Genomic DNA, 17500 nt, shown 5'->3' on the forward strand with positions numbered 1-17500 from the left:
TTTACTTTCGGACTTTGCCGCTTCGTACTAAGTCACTGCATAATTTTCCCCCAAGTAACGCATATTATGATGTTTGTTTAGGGTTCTTCTTTTTATCTGTATGATTTATGAGTTTGTACATTATTCCAGTTTAGAGAGTTTTGTAATTTTCCGCACTGAAGTTGGTTCAGTGCCTTCACTAGGACCATTGTTTTTGCATCCTACTAAATAAATATAAATTTTTACGAAATGTTATGTATTGTAACGGAAAGCTAAAGGTCGTAGCTTTAATTTGATGCATTGTTTGTTAGGATTGGTTATGTATTTATTTAAATAACGCAGGGTAAAGCATGTGTAAGAAACACAGATTCCGTGTTTTTGGCCGTATTCAGGCGATTTTTATTCTCGCCGGACGGCGCTTTCGATGCAGTCCGCGCCGGGGCTATAAGTTTAGGCCGAACACCGGCATAAGCATTTCCTTAGCGTATCACCAATTCTTGTCCCAAATAGAAATATTTTCTGAGAGGACGTTAACTCCCCCCCTTTAGTTAAGCATAAGCATGCATTCGCTCCTAGCAGCCGAACACGACACTACACTTGCTTCGCTGTCTACGGGTTTCGCCTTCGGCCTCTACGCTTACTTGCATTGTTTTCTTGAATAAAAAGTTGAAACAAGACGCTTGGACTTGGGCTTCGATCCTACTACCTTCCACTCCTCCACTACATAACTGTTGTGGGGAAACTCTGTGTTTACTACAGTATAAGTGAGCTTAAAGCTGTGTGTGTGTGTGTGTGTGTGTGTGTGTGTGTGTGTGTGTGTGTGTGTGTGTGTGTGTGTGTGTGTGTGTGTGTGAAAGCCTATTTAAAAACCTGGCCAAATCAAACGGGTGAGCCGAATCGTTTTCACGAGAAGAACTCTGCCTATAACCACACATCAAGGATGATGAACTACTTAAAATGTATGTTTACAGAATACATAAATCCAAAAACTGAGACTGCCAACGTTCCAAAATTCAGAATAAAAAAAAAACAGGAAAAAACAACCTACCTTTCTTGTGTGTTTTTTTTTTTTTTTATACATAAAGCATAGCTTTTTTTCGAATCGAACAGTGAAAACGAAAGGGTTTTGACACGAGTCCATTCAACCAGTTATTGTCTATAGGTGGGCTGTTTTTTTGTCAACGGGTAACGTGGTGCATGCCTTTGGTTACGTGTGTTTACTCCAAATCTGGCCTCAGGTTTTATTCAATAAAACGATTCACCAAACATCAGCTTAAAGACACCTTCCTGTCCGTTCACATTAAACTACCGCATATTCATGGCAGCTACCTGTGGCAAGTTGGACTTTTTTGTTGAATGAATTTCGTAAAGGACACCTATGTCAATCTGCTAAATTAATTCTAAATTAATGTCAACAATGCACAGAATGCTGCTGCGCTATACCCCCTTTTGGAGATTCAGACGAGGTCAAATCTCGCCGAGCGCGAGAGCTTCGCGCATTGACTGCCGGGACATTTTTGTGTGTGTATCAAACGCATGAAAGCCATGGCCATTAAGCATGTAGTTGAGGTAACGGTATGCCGCTTCTTAAATTACCTAACATCGCTTCTACCAATGAGATGTTACATAGGACATAAGCGAAAGAAGGCAAATGGTGTAAAGTGTTGTACAATGCAGTGCCACTAACGGAAACATTATGAACTCAATGCGTGTGCGCGTTTACATCTCGGAATGGCTGTATTGGTTTTAGATATGAGTCTTAGGGAAAAGATGTTCTTATTCCATGTGAAGGCCTGGGCATATCAGTGGCACTGAATATACTGGTGTACAGAGGAAGTAAGGTACCTTTAAGTTCTATTTGAATCTCTGTGATACAAGAGCACGCGCACAACGTGGGAACGTTTTACCGAACCTTTTAACGGCGACTTTTGTCAGTCAAGTGCCAAAGTGTGCAGAGCAATGTAAGTAGCTGTCTGTGTTCGGTATTTGGCAGGTACAAAAAAGGCATTTTGTGTGTGTGTGTGTGTGTGTGTGTGTGTGTGTGTGTGTGTGTGTGTGTGTGTGTGTGTGTGTGTGTGTGTGTGTGTGTGAGTTTGAATATGATATTTTGTCGTCAAAGCACTTTTTCTGTTCTTGTTAGTGTGTGTTTTTTCGTCAAAAGGGTTCTCACATAGAACACTTCAGTACACAAACAATACAAAACGCTGCTTTTAACTGTCAGGAGGCCGTCCATTCATTAATCGTCATTGTGCCTAAACAGAACATACCAAAGACAACGATGACATGTAACGAGTATAAAGAAAATGGACGGACTCTTGTTCAAAAATATTCATCGCAGGGAGCAAATTTTTGAAGAAAAAAGTTGTTTCTTTCTTTTCAACTTGTGGTTATGGTAGTTGTTGTCATGGCACTGCAGGATAAACTGTATATCTGACTTACAGAAACAACTACAACAATTTGATCTAAATCCAGTTTATTCGAAGTTTACTTTTACTCTCAAGTATAGTATTCTTGCATCACACACATACACACACAAACACACACACACACACACACACACAAACACACACGCACGATCCCACACACACAAACACACACACACACACACACACACACACACACACACATGCATAGACACACGCGTGCGCGCGCATACACACGCATGCACATGAAATTAATTGCACACAAAATTAGAACAAAGCTGCTTAAAGACAGATGTTCACAAGTAAAACTTCAACTGGATTTAACACTTTGCAAGGTTATTTCTCTGATAGCGTCAACATTCTTGCCCAATCAAGAGGAAAGAAAAGAAGAGCTATGGAGGCATGTTTTCAAATCACACAAAAACCATAACCAAGAGAGGCAAAACGGTAATAATATGATCAAAGAAACAAAGAAAGTAAGCGCTTTAAACATAGACAACAACAAGTAGGTTGAGTTATAACTGCATAACTCTCTCGTAGTGTTGAAAAGAGTTCTGCTCACCATCTCAGATTGGGCCAGGTGTTAACATGGTGTTGAGACTATCCCTTCCCCTGGACATGTACTAACAATGAACTGCCTTGGTGCTATCTGTGTACAGTGAGACTATCCCTTCCCCTGGACATGTACCAACAATGAACTGCCTTGGTGCTATCCGTGTACAGTGAGACTATCCCTTCCCCTGGACATGTACCAACAATGAACTGCCTTGGTGCTATCCGTGTACAGTGAGACTATCCCTTCCCCTGGACATGTACCAACAATGAACTGCCTTGGTGCTATCCGTGTACAGTGAGACTATCCCTTCCCCTGGACATGTACCAACAATGAACTGCCTTGGTGCTATCCGTGTACAGTGAGACTATCCCTTCCCCTGGACATGTACCAACAATGAACTGCCTTGGTGCTATCCGTGTACAGTGAGACTATCCCTTCCCCTGGACATGTACCAACAATGAACTGCCTTGGTGCTATCCGTGTACAGTGAGACTATCCCTTCCCCTGGACATGTACCAACAATGAACTGCCTTGGTGCTATCTGTGTACAGTGAGACTATCCCTTCCCCTGGACATGTACCAACAATGAACTGCCTTGGTGCTATCCGTGTACAGTGAGACTATCCCTTCCCCTGGACATGTACCAACAATGAACTGCCTTGGTGCTATCCGTGTACAGTGAGACTATCCCTTCCCCTGGACATGTACCAACAATGAACTGCCTTGGTGCTATCCGTGTACAGTGAGACTATCCCTTCCCCTGGACATGTACCAACAATGAACTGCCTTGGTGCTATCCGTGTACAGTGAGACTATCCCTTCCCCTGGACATGTACCAACAATGAACTGCCTTGGTGCTATCCGTGTACAGTGAGACTATCCCTTCCCCTGGACATGTACCAACAATGAACTGCCTTGGTGCTATCCGTGTACAGTGAGACTATCCCTTCCCCTGGACATGTACCAACAATGAACTGCCTTGGTGCTATCCGTGTACAGTGAGACTATCCCTTCCCCTGGACATGTACCAACAATGAACTGCCTTGGTGCTATCCGTGTACAGTGAGACTATCCCTTCCCCTGGACATGTACCAACAATGAACTGCCTTGGTGCTATCCGTGTACAGTGAGACTATCCCTTCCCCTGGACATGTACCAACAATGAACTGCCTTGGTGCTATCCGTGTACAGTGAGACTATCCCTTCCCCTGGACATGTACCAACAATGAACTGCCTTGGTGCTATCTGTGTACACTGAGACTATCCCTTCCCCTGGACATGTACCAACAATGAACTGCCTTGGTGCTATCTGTGTACACTGAGACTATCCCTTCCCCTGGACATGTACCAACAATGAACTGCCTTGGTGCTATCTGTGTACACTGAGACTATCCCTTCCCCTGGACATGTACCAACAATGAACTGCCTTGGTGCTATCTGTGTACACTGAGACTATCCCTTCCCCTGGACATGTACTAACAATGAACTGCCTTGGTGCTATCTGTGTACAGTGAGACTTTTTTGGGTGGTAAGAATAAGAAATTAATTCAACTCACTACATCAAGCATTCAGGGTGTTGATGTTAGGTATGTGACCAAGTGGGGGATGGTACGTCTTCGCGCATGTAATAGCCTGGCCAGATTGGAGCAGCACATTTTCCCCTCTGGTTCTTTATTCCTATCAACTCTACGGTGAGACTTTTTCCCCTCTGGTTCTTTATTCCTATCAACTCTATGGTGAGACTTTTTCCCCTCTGGTTCTTTATTTCTATCAACTCTACGGTGAGACTTTCAATCTCTCTGGTTCTTTATTCCTATCAACTCTACGGTGATACTTTCAATCTAACTGTCCCATAACTATCCTAACTCACTGTGTAGGAATATGAAACAACACATGAATTGATATTTGTTAGCTTATACACGTACACAGAGTAAAAATGTAAAGGGAATTAGATGACGTATTTTGAAGAGATGAGGAGAGACAAAACTTAAAACTTCTTGATGGATGGTAAATAAAATGGTCACACGAACGAACGCACACACGCACGCACTCACGCACGCATGCACGCACGCAAACACGGACCCAGGCACACACATTGACTTGCACGCACGCTCACATGCTTCCTTCCGTCTCACACGGACACACAAACTCACGCACACGCGCAAAGAGGCCTTAAGCGTTGAAGTCAGTTCAGGTAATGATTCCATTGACGTTTGTAAGGTAAAAACATTCGTTGATATTGGTATTATTATTTTAATGTATAGTCCTGTGAGGCTACCCTCGTGGACATTCGGATTGCTTTCTCCCTGGGGAAAGCGAGCTGCCATACAGAACGGCGCTTCCCTTTTTTCCCCACTGCTCCTCTTATAGAATGTTCTTAACAAGAGCATTAGCCTACTTATTTCGTTCCAAAAATTCTCACCAGGATGACTTTTACCCTCTTTCATGCTTACACACCTCACATCAACTTACACAAGAACAAAGACAAACAAATCAAAACCAAAGAACCTCCCCATCGCTGCGCAAGACCAGTACCAGGATCTGTAGTGTGCTGCGAATCGGTAGTCGGGGTGGGCGGGGGGAGTGTTGGAGGGGGGATGGGTAGCATCTTGCCAATTTTGACAAAGGTGTCCACGAACGCCGAAGAGTTCCTGTAGAACACGGGTGTCTGGCCGATCAAGGTGCGCACAGTGAGGCTAGACCCGCCAGGTGAGATCAGAGAGGTGTTCCACAGGTAAACCCAGGTGTCGGAGGGGTCTGCAGGTAGGTAGACAGGCCAGGTGGTGATGTTGGGCAGGTAGACTGGGGCCACGACCAGGTCGTCGCCGTACAGGTATTGGTACTGGACTTTGTAGCTCCCTTCGTCGTCAGGGTAACTAGGAACAAAATGGAAACAAATATGGTTAGGCGAAGAATGGTATAGATGGATAGAGAAATATGCAGACAGGCAGTCAAACAGGCATGGAGTGTTGTGAGCATGAATTGGCTTGCTGAGAAGAAGAAAAATACACGTGCGCAGACACGCACGCACAAATTCACATACGCACGTACGCACTCACACACGCACGCTCATACAAACGCTCACACACACACACACACACACACACACACACACACACACACACACACACACACACACACACACACACAAACACACACACACACACACCCACATACTTTGTATCCCTTTTTTCACCCCTCTCTCTCTCTCTCTCTCTCTCTCTCTCTCTCTCTCTCTCTCTCTCTCTCTCTCTCTCTTTCTGTTTCTGTCTATCCCTCTCTACCCATCTATCTCTCCCTCCCCCTCTCGCCCTCTCCCTGTCTCTCTCTCTTTCTCTCTCTCTCTCTCTCTCTTTCTCTCTCTCTCTCTCTCTCTCTCTCTCTCTCTCTCTCTCTCTGTCTATATAAGATATTTGCATTGACTTACTTGAGGAAGAGTGGTCGCTGTGCAGGCAGGCCGGTGAAGTAAGTGACGTTTACCACGTGCTGGTGGTACTGTGACAGTGCGGTGAACATGTCCACCAGACGCTTGAAGCAGTCCAACATGTAGGGCGACGTGTAGAACTGAGCGTTGACCGAGGGGATGTTACCTGTGTCAACAAACACAACGACAACCCTATAGATAAACCGATGTTGTACAGGTGATCAAGGGAACAGAGAAAAAAGGATGTAGTGTCAAGCAACGCCTTAAAGCAGACCTGTCAGTCATGTTACTGTTCACCCCACTGTAGTGACCCTAGATCAGTAATGCTAGGCTTACATTATGTTCCCGGCGTCCACGGCAATCACGTTTCAGGCCACCGTGGACAAAACGGGATGGACGTGAGACAACGCGGGGGGACGGAATGGGCAAACGTGACAAGCCGTGATTACCGTGGATTGCATATTGCCGTGCATGCCGTGCCAGATTTCTAATCTGTCAACAAATTTGCCACGGCAGTCACGGTGCGGATGAGAAACCATCAGAACGTGACGGGCCGGGAGGGAACGTACTGGCATCCGTGGTTAACGGCGGGCCGAACCGTAGTGCGCCTTGGAGCCTCCGGGACTCAGCCCCTCCCCCCCCCCCCTCCCCCCCCACGGCCCGTCACGGATACTTGGCAGAACAAAACTTGAATACAGAGAAAAAATTGCCAAAATACAACAGCGCACTACGTTTCGGGCAAACGGGGCTGCCGTGGCCCCCGGGAACATAATGTAAACCTAGCATTACAGGCAGACAGAAAGACAGACAGACAGACAGACAGAAACAGAGACTGATAGTTGTTTGGACGATACGCTTTTAATAATAATAATAATAACGATTACTTATATAGCGCGTAAACCTCGTGGTGACGAGCCCAGAGCGCTTTACACTTACACAATCATAATACAAACAAGGAAAGAGAACTAAATCCGAATAAATTCAAACATGGTCACACACACCCACACACGCACGCACACACACGCGCACACACACACACACACACACACACGCGCGCGCGCGCACACATACACACACAATCTTTCTTTCGTCATTGTCAATGTTCAGGTAACCCGCAATGTCATTCCATGTACGCATACGTTATTCTGGTACAACACACACAGGCACATACACATCCTCATGAACGCCACACTTTAGTAGATAATACACGTGGCAGCGCCGATGACTCACCGATCATGGGATCTCCTTCAGAGGTCTAACTTAAACATGTGTGTTTTGAGGGACAGTAACATGCCGCTCAAAACCTCTCTCATCATATTATCTACAGAAGATTTGACAATTTGTGAAAAAAATTACCTTCGTGCGTCCTGAAGACAGGACCAAACACAGCGTGTTCAGCCGAGCGGAGCAGTCGTTCAGAGGAGCGTACCATTTTGAGGGCAGGGAGGACGTACGTGGTGTACCCCCCTATGTCGAAATGAGTCAAGCCCACGCCGGACAGTCCAAGGGAGAGGGAGGCCGGGATGGTGGAGGCGGCACCGTCCTCCATTGACCAGTCCACGTTCTGGTCCCCCGCCCACATCAACATGGTGGCGTTGCCCATACCTAGACACAGAGACATGGACATGTCACAACACTTCACATCCACACCCACAACAACATGGTGGCATTGCCCATACCTGGACACAGAGACATGGACATGTCACAACACTTCACATCCACACCCACATCAACATGGTGGCATTGCCCATACCTGGACACAAACAGAGACATGGACAAGTCACAAGATTTAGTCCTAAAGGTAATAGGTTTAACATTCACATCAAATTGTTTCGCCTGGACACAGCCCGAATTTCCACGAGGGTAACCTCACCCGACTATATGGAGTATTATCCTTATCCTTATCATTAAATACACTGAATAGCTGAAGCGTTAGTCTAAATATACATCAGACTCACATTAACAAAAGCCTCCAACGTTGGCATGGGTACGTTACCTCTACCTGAGCATTGACATAGACGGTGTTGGCATGAATGTCTTATTAAATGTATTGCATGAGGTATTTTGGGTATTAGACTTAGATATTCTAGCGGCGTTTATCGATTAAGGATTGTTAGATCGCGTTGAAGGCTTGCGCTGGCCCTGAGACAGTTACCTTCAATGAATAGTGCGGTGACCTTTTGTAAGTAGCTGACCTTAGGCCCGAGGTCAACGCGTTCAAGTCACAAGCCACATTAATGTCAACTCTTGATTAATACCATGCTTTACCCATACTGAATTATTGGCACATCCATTTTATTTAATCCAAAGCCCCCTCAACCATGTTGCAACTGACCAGAAAATCCCGATCTGGAGAAGAAGACGACGTCTTCCCCAGCCTCCCCCATCTCGGACACGGCCTGGTGGTTGAGCTGGGCCCACAGACGTGGCCACTGGTTGTGCAGCAGGGAGGCTGGCTGGCCGCTGTACAGCGCGGCGTCCACCGGGAGGTACTCGCCAAAGTCCGCCATCCACCCTCCCAGGCCCAGCTTCAGCATGTTGCCCTTGATCACGTCTGTTGAAGTGATGAGGAGGTTTGATCATGTTGGTTCTTTGTAATTATTGGCCCTTTTTGGAACTGTCCTCGATAGGGTATTTGGGTGTGATGCTACCCTCAAAGCATGAAAAAGGCATTTAGATTAAAGGTGCAGCTGAAGCAACGAGTTGTCTTGTTGTTGCAGATAAGGATATAAACAGGATATTTCAGAAGCATTCAACAGATGACTACACATACCTATAGTGTTGCCAGCCAAACAAAACTTTATGCGGGTTGTCAAAATGTAATCAAGATTTCCCGTGATCACGTTCTGGGGCTAAATAAAGGCTGTGTGCGGAGTGCAAAATGGAACCAAATACCATGTTTTACCATTTCCTTATGTAATCATACACAATGTATTGACGTAAACTACCCAAGATAGAAAGAATTATCCCTCTCGTCGAGACTAATAGACTTCAATGTTTGCCTTTGACGTAATTAGTTCATGTGCAGGACCTGATGTGGGTCTGATTGAGGGTTGCGCTCTCCTGCCCGGACAATGTTCGTCTGTCCGTGTTTTCGTCAGTCCACCTGCTTGTTCGGTTCTTTATTCGTTTGTTAGTTCGTTCGTTCGTTTGCTTATTTGTTCGTTTGTTTCTTAGCCCGCCCGTCTGACCATTTGTTTGTTCGCTCGTTCGTTCGTTCGTTCGTTTGTTTCGTTTGTTACTTGTTTTTTTTCTTGGAGTCAAAGTTCTGATGGGGTACAATATACATACCTTGTTTTCTAAATCCAAGCGGTTGTCTTTCATGAACATTCACGAACACGTATTCAGCAACACACAGAATCACAAACTGTGCCTCTCCATCCGACCAAGCGCCACCCTATCTCCTCTCAACCTCTTCCACCATCACCCCGCCACCCTTCCTCCCAACACACAGATTCACAGACTTTGCCTCCCCATCCGACCAAGCGCCACCCTATCTCCTGACCCCGCCACCCTTCCTCCCAACACACACACTTAATTCTTCGCACACAACCCGTACCGTCTTTATACCAGTTGTACGCCGCAGGATTGGTAAAATCGACCAATCCACAGCGAAAAGACCCGGAGTTGTGGAGATAGGTCTGTCCAGCTTGATTTTTGACCAGATAGCCTTCGTCTTTAGCCGTGGAAAAGAGGTCACCTCGCATGTCCAGACTGGGGTTGATGTAAGCAAGTACACGAACGTTGGATTTGCGTAGTGACACTATCGTATCGTTCAACCCTGGATGAGCAAAGCGGAAATTTAAAAAAGTTAGTTTCGTTGAGGTGAAGTCACACAAACAAGAACTCAAAACACTTTTAGAATGAGTCGGTATAACGACGAAACTACAGGTTGACTCAAAGAAATGGCACATACAAAATTGTTAATAACTTCTACATATGTCAATCGAATAACTTTACATTTAGTGTACATTAAAATCAGCTTATACATTACCAGTCCACAAAGTGTGTAGGTAAAATGGTCTAGCTTTTGTTCCATTTAAAAAAAAAGTGTCCAATTTCGGGGATCGACTCAACAAGAGGTTTGAAATTGAGCGGTGGCCAAACTAACCCGATTTAAACCCTCCAGATTGTTACCTCTAGGGTTATTCGAAGGACCTAGAATACCATAATCAACATTAGACAGTCAGTGACTTGAATACAGCAATTAAAGGCAGGATCAGGGCATTTCCAATGCAAGAATGCGTTCATGTCATTCATGTCGTTCATGAATTCTGCGCGCCATTGCCCAAGAGTAACTTTCCAACGAATAGGGTCCTTCTCCAGTCATTTGAGTATAGCAACTATCTTTATAGCTTTTGTGCATAAACATCAGTATGTTCACGACCATTCCACAAAGTTTCCAGTCTGAAGGTATAACTGTCCGACTTTTTTCGTCTCTCCAAAATATGTTCCAAATTACATCTCCGAAATTGTCGATGACACAACGCTTTCGATCGTGTCTAGGGATTGCCCTGAACCTAACTGTAACTGCTTTCTTCAGGTCAACGACAATCTGGGGAGTGAAGGGGGTGTTTTTGTACTCAGACATTCAAATGATCAAAAAGGTAAATGTCTGAAGGGTTAACATTAGCTAAGTATGGCAACCGCTCAACGTCAAAACTCGTTCTGTTGAGTCGATCCCCGAATTTGGAAACTTTTTTTGAAATTGCACAAAAGTAAGACCATTTAATTTACTTTATCGAAAGGCCATGCATAAGCTGAAATTAATGTATACCAAATAAGATGTCATTTGGTCGATAGATGCAGAAGTTATTAGCTTTTTGTTGGGTGGCATTTTTGGGAGTCACTCTGTAACGAAGGGGCTAATAGACGATGTTTGGAAATAACTCTATCGGGTTTTTATGGGTAGAATGGTTGCTTTCCCTAAATTGGCACGTGAAGCTTGCACCAGTGTTTCTATTAAGCAAAAAAAAACAACAAGAGAAAGCAACTCTTTCAAAACCCATAAAAAAACGAGTTATTTTCGTCTATTTTTGATTAGACATTATGAGGATGGGAGTAAGGTGTGCACATTCTGTTGTTGTCTGACTCTGTACCTTCTTGTGTTCTGAATAATTCCTCCAATTGTTTTCGTCCATTAAAAAAATGTCTAGTTCCAATTGTTTGCATAAAAACATTGCGTAAAGTTTCACAGAAGGTAGAAAGAATAAGAGAATGACAGGAAGAAGAGACATTTTAAAGACAGCTACAAAAAACACAGACAGAGACAAACACACACACACACACACACACACACACACACACACACACACACACACACACACACACACACACACACACACACACACACATACATACACGCTCGTACATACACGATCGTACAAGCACATTAAAGGTTTAAAATACCACCTGCATAATGGTCGCTGTCCCAGCGCCAGTTCCAGAAGACCCGTTTACCGAAGGGTGTCTGTTTGGTGCCAGACCAGTCCTGTATCCACAGACCTCGCACAGAGATTCCCTTGTCCGTGGCAGTCTTCAGTCGGCTCAGCATCTGGTTGGATGTAAACATATGTTTATCGATCGCTAGTGATCTTGTTTTTTCTTGTTCTTCCGTCACTCGGTTTCGTAGCGTTAGTATCTGACGCAGATGAAGACGTGAATGAGCGTGAGTAACTATGCTATCGCTATGTTGTGATGAGTACGTTCGTGATCTGGAGCCGGTGTCACGAACTGAAACCTCTGCTGAACAATCCTTCTCATTGCGGTCAATGCGCATGCGCCAATCTTGGACTTAAAACATGCGACCCTTTGACCGACCGAACCATGGGTTAGGGTTCGGGTTAGGGTTAGGATTAGGGTTAGGATAAGGGTTCGGGTTAGGGTTAGGGTTAGGTCGTTCACGACCTGATTAATCTCCCCATGTTAGCGCATGCGCATTGACCGCAATGAGAAGGATTGTTCAGGCAGAGTTTTCAGTTCGTGACACCGGTTTTATGGACTGGCGTGCTTACACTGACAGACGGACTACCGTTACGACATGCGACTGTCCTCCTCTTCACTGCCACAGTATAACAGCATTTTGGTATTGCTGTGCGCCAGGGCAAAATTTCGCTTTCTTCGGTAGGTTCACTAATCTGTTCACTGCTCGATCATTTATTGAGATATCTCTTAGATCTTTGGCATGTGTTTTGCTTATACCCTTGGCTATTATAGGATGACATGATAATTGGACTTTGTTTGTGATTGTTATAGTAAAAATTGATATAATGACCATTTTTGTCAAAAATTACAGTTTCCGGACTTACACACACACACATTGCAGCACATAAAACCACACAAAACACTGCTAAAACTGGTGTCAAACATCAGGTACTCACATTACAGCCCATAAAAGTATTCTTCTGTGTGGTAATCCATAAATCACTTCTTGTAGAGCTTCCAGAACACTGTATAGCTTGAAAACAGGTCTACGAGTTGAGGTACGACTTTCGGCCGCCATTGTGAATACTAATAGATCGGTTCTACATGTCTAGGCACAGTGGTGAGTTGTCAACACGTGGTAGTAGCTTATCCGAACGGTCTATGGGAAAGAACTGTGTTTAGAACTCCTACAAGTACATGGACAGTGGTTACCTCCCATTTAGTTTTCAGAAATGTCCTGAAATGTTGTTGACACAAATTCCACGTACGAGATACGGTTATGGGCGTACGACAAACCAAAAATGACCACGTATTACATACGGGGTGGGCAGTGAAGGTATTAATCGCCGGATAGCATCAGTAGTACGAAAGCAGTGGTCGGTGAGCACTGTGATCGGGCAACTCCTCGCGCGAAGAGGCACTGTCGGCCGACTGAACTTATTTTCATGAAACGTCGGAATCCTGCAATTCACACGTTCGCCTGCAGCTTATCGACTGTGTTGCTGGCCCCATGCTATGACCAAAATATGGATTGTCTTATCAATAATAAAATCCAGTTCTTAAAGTGTTATGGTTTCCTCCTCCCTTGTAATGAGTAAATATTTTCTCGTTAATTTGTTGTATAATTTTGATAAAATGTAACGACAATTATCACTTTAAGAAGACAAACATTTTCGTTTGTATTTTGTTTTGCCCTAAAACTAAAAATAAGTGAACTTGCAGGAAGTTTGTTCATAAAATAACGCAAAATACAACCCAAGGCAATACATAGAGATTACACAACGTCATCGAGTGAGGGACCGAAAAATATTGAAACTCGAGGATGATTTTTTTGTGGTATCAACCGAGACCGTAGGTCGAGGTTGATACCACACAAAAAAATCATCCGAGAGTTTCAATATTTTTTGGTCCCTCACAAGATGACGTTTGTGTAATTTGTGTATACAATGATCAACGACAAAGACAAAAATTAAAACAAAAACAACACGAACTCTTTTCCATCGAGGAATGGTGGAAGGAAAATAGTGTGGCGTGTCTTTGGTTTTAGTGGCTTACAAAATGGTATTCGTGAATAAAGTTTCGATTCTTTTATTTTGATTTTGAAAGAAAAAATTAGAGCCGACACAATGCAAACCTGGAAATCACGGTAGAAGCCACTTTCGCGTTCAGTTTGCTTGATCAAGAACTTGTACGACAGCCATTGTGTAACCAGGAAGTGACGTATCTTTAGCTACACTTGACGTCATTTCACCAGCACATCTGGCGATGTTCGGTTCTTGCCCGCATTCCAAAGTGGAGGCAGTTCAACCACCACAGGGTGTTGATTATGACTCTTGGTGTGGACACTCCCAACTGACCAGAGTCCCACAGTGTTTCCACCTCTTCGTCCGTTAGTGCACACGCTCTTTGAGGTAAGTTTCCTTTCCCTGCTGATTTCAGCTTTTTTTGTTTGCTTTTTGCAACTGCTCGAACGTTTTCAAACAGCGTATCATTGCTGGAAAAAATCTTGCCTTTTCCGTTCGCTGCCATGTGCCGATCGACGGCGGACAGAAATCCTCGAATCGTACCTGGTTCATATTCATCTCCATCTTCGCGTTTCACCGTTGTAAGAAACTTGACAAGAATGTTTGCAACAAGTTTTGGATCCTCAATTTTCGCTATATCAGCTGATCTCATCTGTTTTGCAAACTCTTCGGTTTGAAGAATGAAATCTGAAATCAGCCGTATCACATGTTCAGTTTTTCTTTTGGTGTTGGCGTTTTCTGTATCGGTGATGAGAGCGTTCACATCGTCATCAGTCACTTTCTCGAATCTCCTTTTTTTGGGCGCAGCGGCCATTAAATTTTCGTCCTCTTCATTGAAGTCTTCTAAGAAAAAGTCGCTTATCAAATCAAAATCGCCGTCCATCTTGACGAACGAACGTTGGCGTGTGAATACACAACCGGAAATAGATCTAGATCTAAATTGATCTCCATGACCCGTGCCTTGATACCATTGAGATCATAGGAGATGCACAGCAGTGCCGATACCAGGTTTCTTTAGCTTCACTTTAAAATGATATCAGAACGATAGTTATTCACTTGAAAGTGAACACAGGAGAGTTGTATACATTCAGATAACTAACACATAACGATAAAACCAAGGCTTAAGTGCACGAAGCAAAACTGGGTGCCACCCAAATGAGTTGTACGCATCTGCGGGGTCGGATGGGTTGAAATTGAGATTAGTTGTGATTTCCATAAATCAGACCCCGCGGCTTGTTCCCAAACAGTTAGGTGGCACACGGTTTCGCTTCGTGCACCTCACCCCAGGACAACAGCATTGTTCGGTTTGCTGGTAACAGTTAATCTGACCTTCTCTGTTCCTCCCTGCACCCCCAGGATGGCGCCTTCATACAGCCAGGTGGGCAGCGGCTTCATACGACCCAACAGGCCGGTCAAACAGCTCACCAGATCGGACAACGAGGACTGTACCTGCACAGTGATAGTAATCATTCCTATTACCAGCCTCGTATTTACAGCTAAGTTCACATTTAAAAATGTCCAATAAGTGTCTGTCCATGTTGCTTTATTTGCAAATTACTGCACTTTTACAGCCAGAATTCTAGGTACGTTGGATCTTGTATCAGCTGGAACCAGATGTTTTTCTTCAGTCCACCCAGTTGGAAACGGGTACCTGGCCCAGCGAGGTAGATGAGATGGGCACCGACATTAGAAAGCTGGTCTTAGATAAGTCGAGACCTCTAACATCTCGCTCACCTACGACCAAACATGGTTACGGGACTACCTTTACCTTTAAAGGTATCCTTCCGCTTGCACAAATACCAAAAACCAAGAACCTGGCAGCTTTCTATGCGGAGTAGTCGGTTTTTACATTTAGTCAAGTTTTGACTAAATGTTTTAACATAGATGGGGAATCGAGACGAGGGTCGTGGTGTATGTGTGTGTGTGTGTGTGTGTGTGTGTGTGTGTGTGTCTGTGTGTGTGTGTGTGTGTGTGTGTGTGTGTCTGTCTGTCTGTCTGTGTGTGTAGAGCGATTCAGACTAAACTACTGGACCGATCTTTATGAAATTTTACATGAGAGTTCCTGGGAATGATATCCCCGGACATTTTTTTTCGTTTTTTCGATAAATGTCTTTGATGACGTCATATCCGGCGTTTTGTGAAAGTTGAGGCGGCACTGTCACACCCTCATTTTTCAATCAAATTGATTGACATTTTGGCCAAGCAATCTTCGACGAAGACCGGACTTCGGTATTGCATTTCAGCTTGGTGGCTTAAAAATTAATTAATGACTTTGGTCATTAAAAATCTGAAAATTGTAAAAAAAAATTTTTTTATAAAACGATCCAAATTTACGTTCATCTTATTCTTCATCATTTCCTTATTCCAAAAACATATAAATATGTTATATTTGGATTAAAAACAAGCTCTGAAAATTAAAAATATCAAAATTATGATCAAAATTAAATTTTCGAAATCATTTTAAAAACTATTTCATCTTATTCCTTGTCGGTTCCTGATTCCAAAAACATATAGATATGATATGTTTGGATTAAAAACACGCTCAGAAAGTTAAAACGAAGAGAGGTACAGTAAAGCGTGCTATGAAGCACAGCGCAACCGCTACCGCGCCAAACAGGCTCGTCACTTTCACTGCCTTTTGCACTAGCGGCGGACTACGTTCAGTTTCATGCTGTGAGTTCCACAGCTTGACTAAATGTAGTAATTTCGCCTTACGCGACTTGTTTGGTTTTGTGTGTGTGCTGAATTGATTCGTGATTCATATAAAACTGAGCGAGCGAAAGCTAGCGTATCTGCACACTAAGGCTGTTGGTATGGGTCCAAACGGGAGGGCACTCCTGGACCTGGACCTGGACCTGGACCTGGACCTGGACATATGTGAAGTAGTGTACCCAGTTTTTAACCGGGATGAAAAGTCCGGCCTTTGCTGAACTAAATAATATGCCAAGAATAAGAGAACACCACCATTTTCACTGACCTGAAAGTGCCATTCAGCTCCACTCGTGTCTTCCTCCACAAACATCTCAAAGAATTGTGGGTTCCGGAAGTCCAGCACGGCATAGTTACTTCCGGTGTAGTGCAGGAAGTAGTTACGGGAGGTAAGCCATGTGGGTTGCGGGAAGTAAGTGGTGTAGTAATCTCCCCCTGCCTTCCCCAGCTGGTCGGCCAGGAAGGTAGTGAGAGTACTCTTGTTGCGTCCCACACCTGGGAGAAAATGTCATTGGAGTCGGAATAGATTACTGTTACAGATGCTCTGTTATTCATCAACAACATTAATGAAGGATCCAATCGATGATCAGACCTTACCAGTATTAAAAGAATAGGAAGACACAATAAAGAACACAGGCCATGAAAACAACTGATTTAGGAAAATAGAGAAAACCTCTGAAACAACAGTAAGAAAACGTGAGCCCGACAAAAAATGTTTTTAAGGTCAAACGCATTTTCGCTTTTTGGCTATTGTTCAATTATTCTTCATATAAGCTTTTGACCAAATTTATCCAAATTTCGTTGCAAAATCAAGAACACGCTGAGTTAATCCCTAACCTTTTAAACATACATACTTTCCCGCCTGAACGACTGTGCTAACCACTTGAGATCTGTCTAGGATTAAACGTCGGACACAAGCAACAAATGAACTGCCTCGCTTTCTGTTCGGTAGGGGATTTTG

At 44.0% G+C, this 17500-nt stretch overlaps 2 protein-coding genes across 2 annotated transcripts in view; one reads left to right on the forward strand and one right to left on the reverse strand.

The window, feature by feature from the left end:
- LOC138964139 (uncharacterized) overlaps positions 1–659 on the forward strand; it is a 4085-nt gene extending 3426 nt beyond the window's left edge. Inside the window, exon 3 of the mRNA XM_070336027.1 lies at positions 1–659. This exon is cut by the window's left edge and continues 1772 nt beyond it. The gene's annotated coding sequence lies outside the window, so the exon portion shown is untranslated.
- A 2038-nt stretch (positions 660–2697) lies between these two features.
- The window catches only part of LOC138964140 (sulfoquinovosidase-like), a 20297-nt gene continuing 5494 nt past the window's right edge, over positions 2698–17500 (reverse strand). Inside the window, exons 5-12 of the mRNA XM_070336028.1 lie at positions 16808–17034; positions 15160–15279; positions 11795–11936; positions 9942–10163; positions 8718–8936; positions 7739–7987; positions 6386–6548; positions 2698–5834 (exon numbers count right to left, since the gene is read on the reverse strand). Coding sequence (XP_070192129.1) covers positions 5417–5834; positions 6386–6548; positions 7739–7987; positions 8718–8936; positions 9942–10163; positions 11795–11936; positions 15160–15279; positions 16808–17034 — 1760 coding nt within the window. The 3' untranslated portion in view covers positions 2698–5416. The remainder of the gene's footprint in view (positions 5835–6385; positions 6549–7738; positions 7988–8717; positions 8937–9941; positions 10164–11794; positions 11937–15159; positions 15280–16807; positions 17035–17500) is intronic.

Source organism: Littorina saxatilis, linkage group LG4, assembly GCF_037325665.1.
Source record: "Littorina saxatilis isolate snail1 linkage group LG4, US_GU_Lsax_2.0, whole genome shotgun sequence".
Taxonomy (NCBI): domain Eukaryota; kingdom Metazoa; phylum Mollusca; class Gastropoda; order Littorinimorpha; family Littorinidae; genus Littorina; species Littorina saxatilis.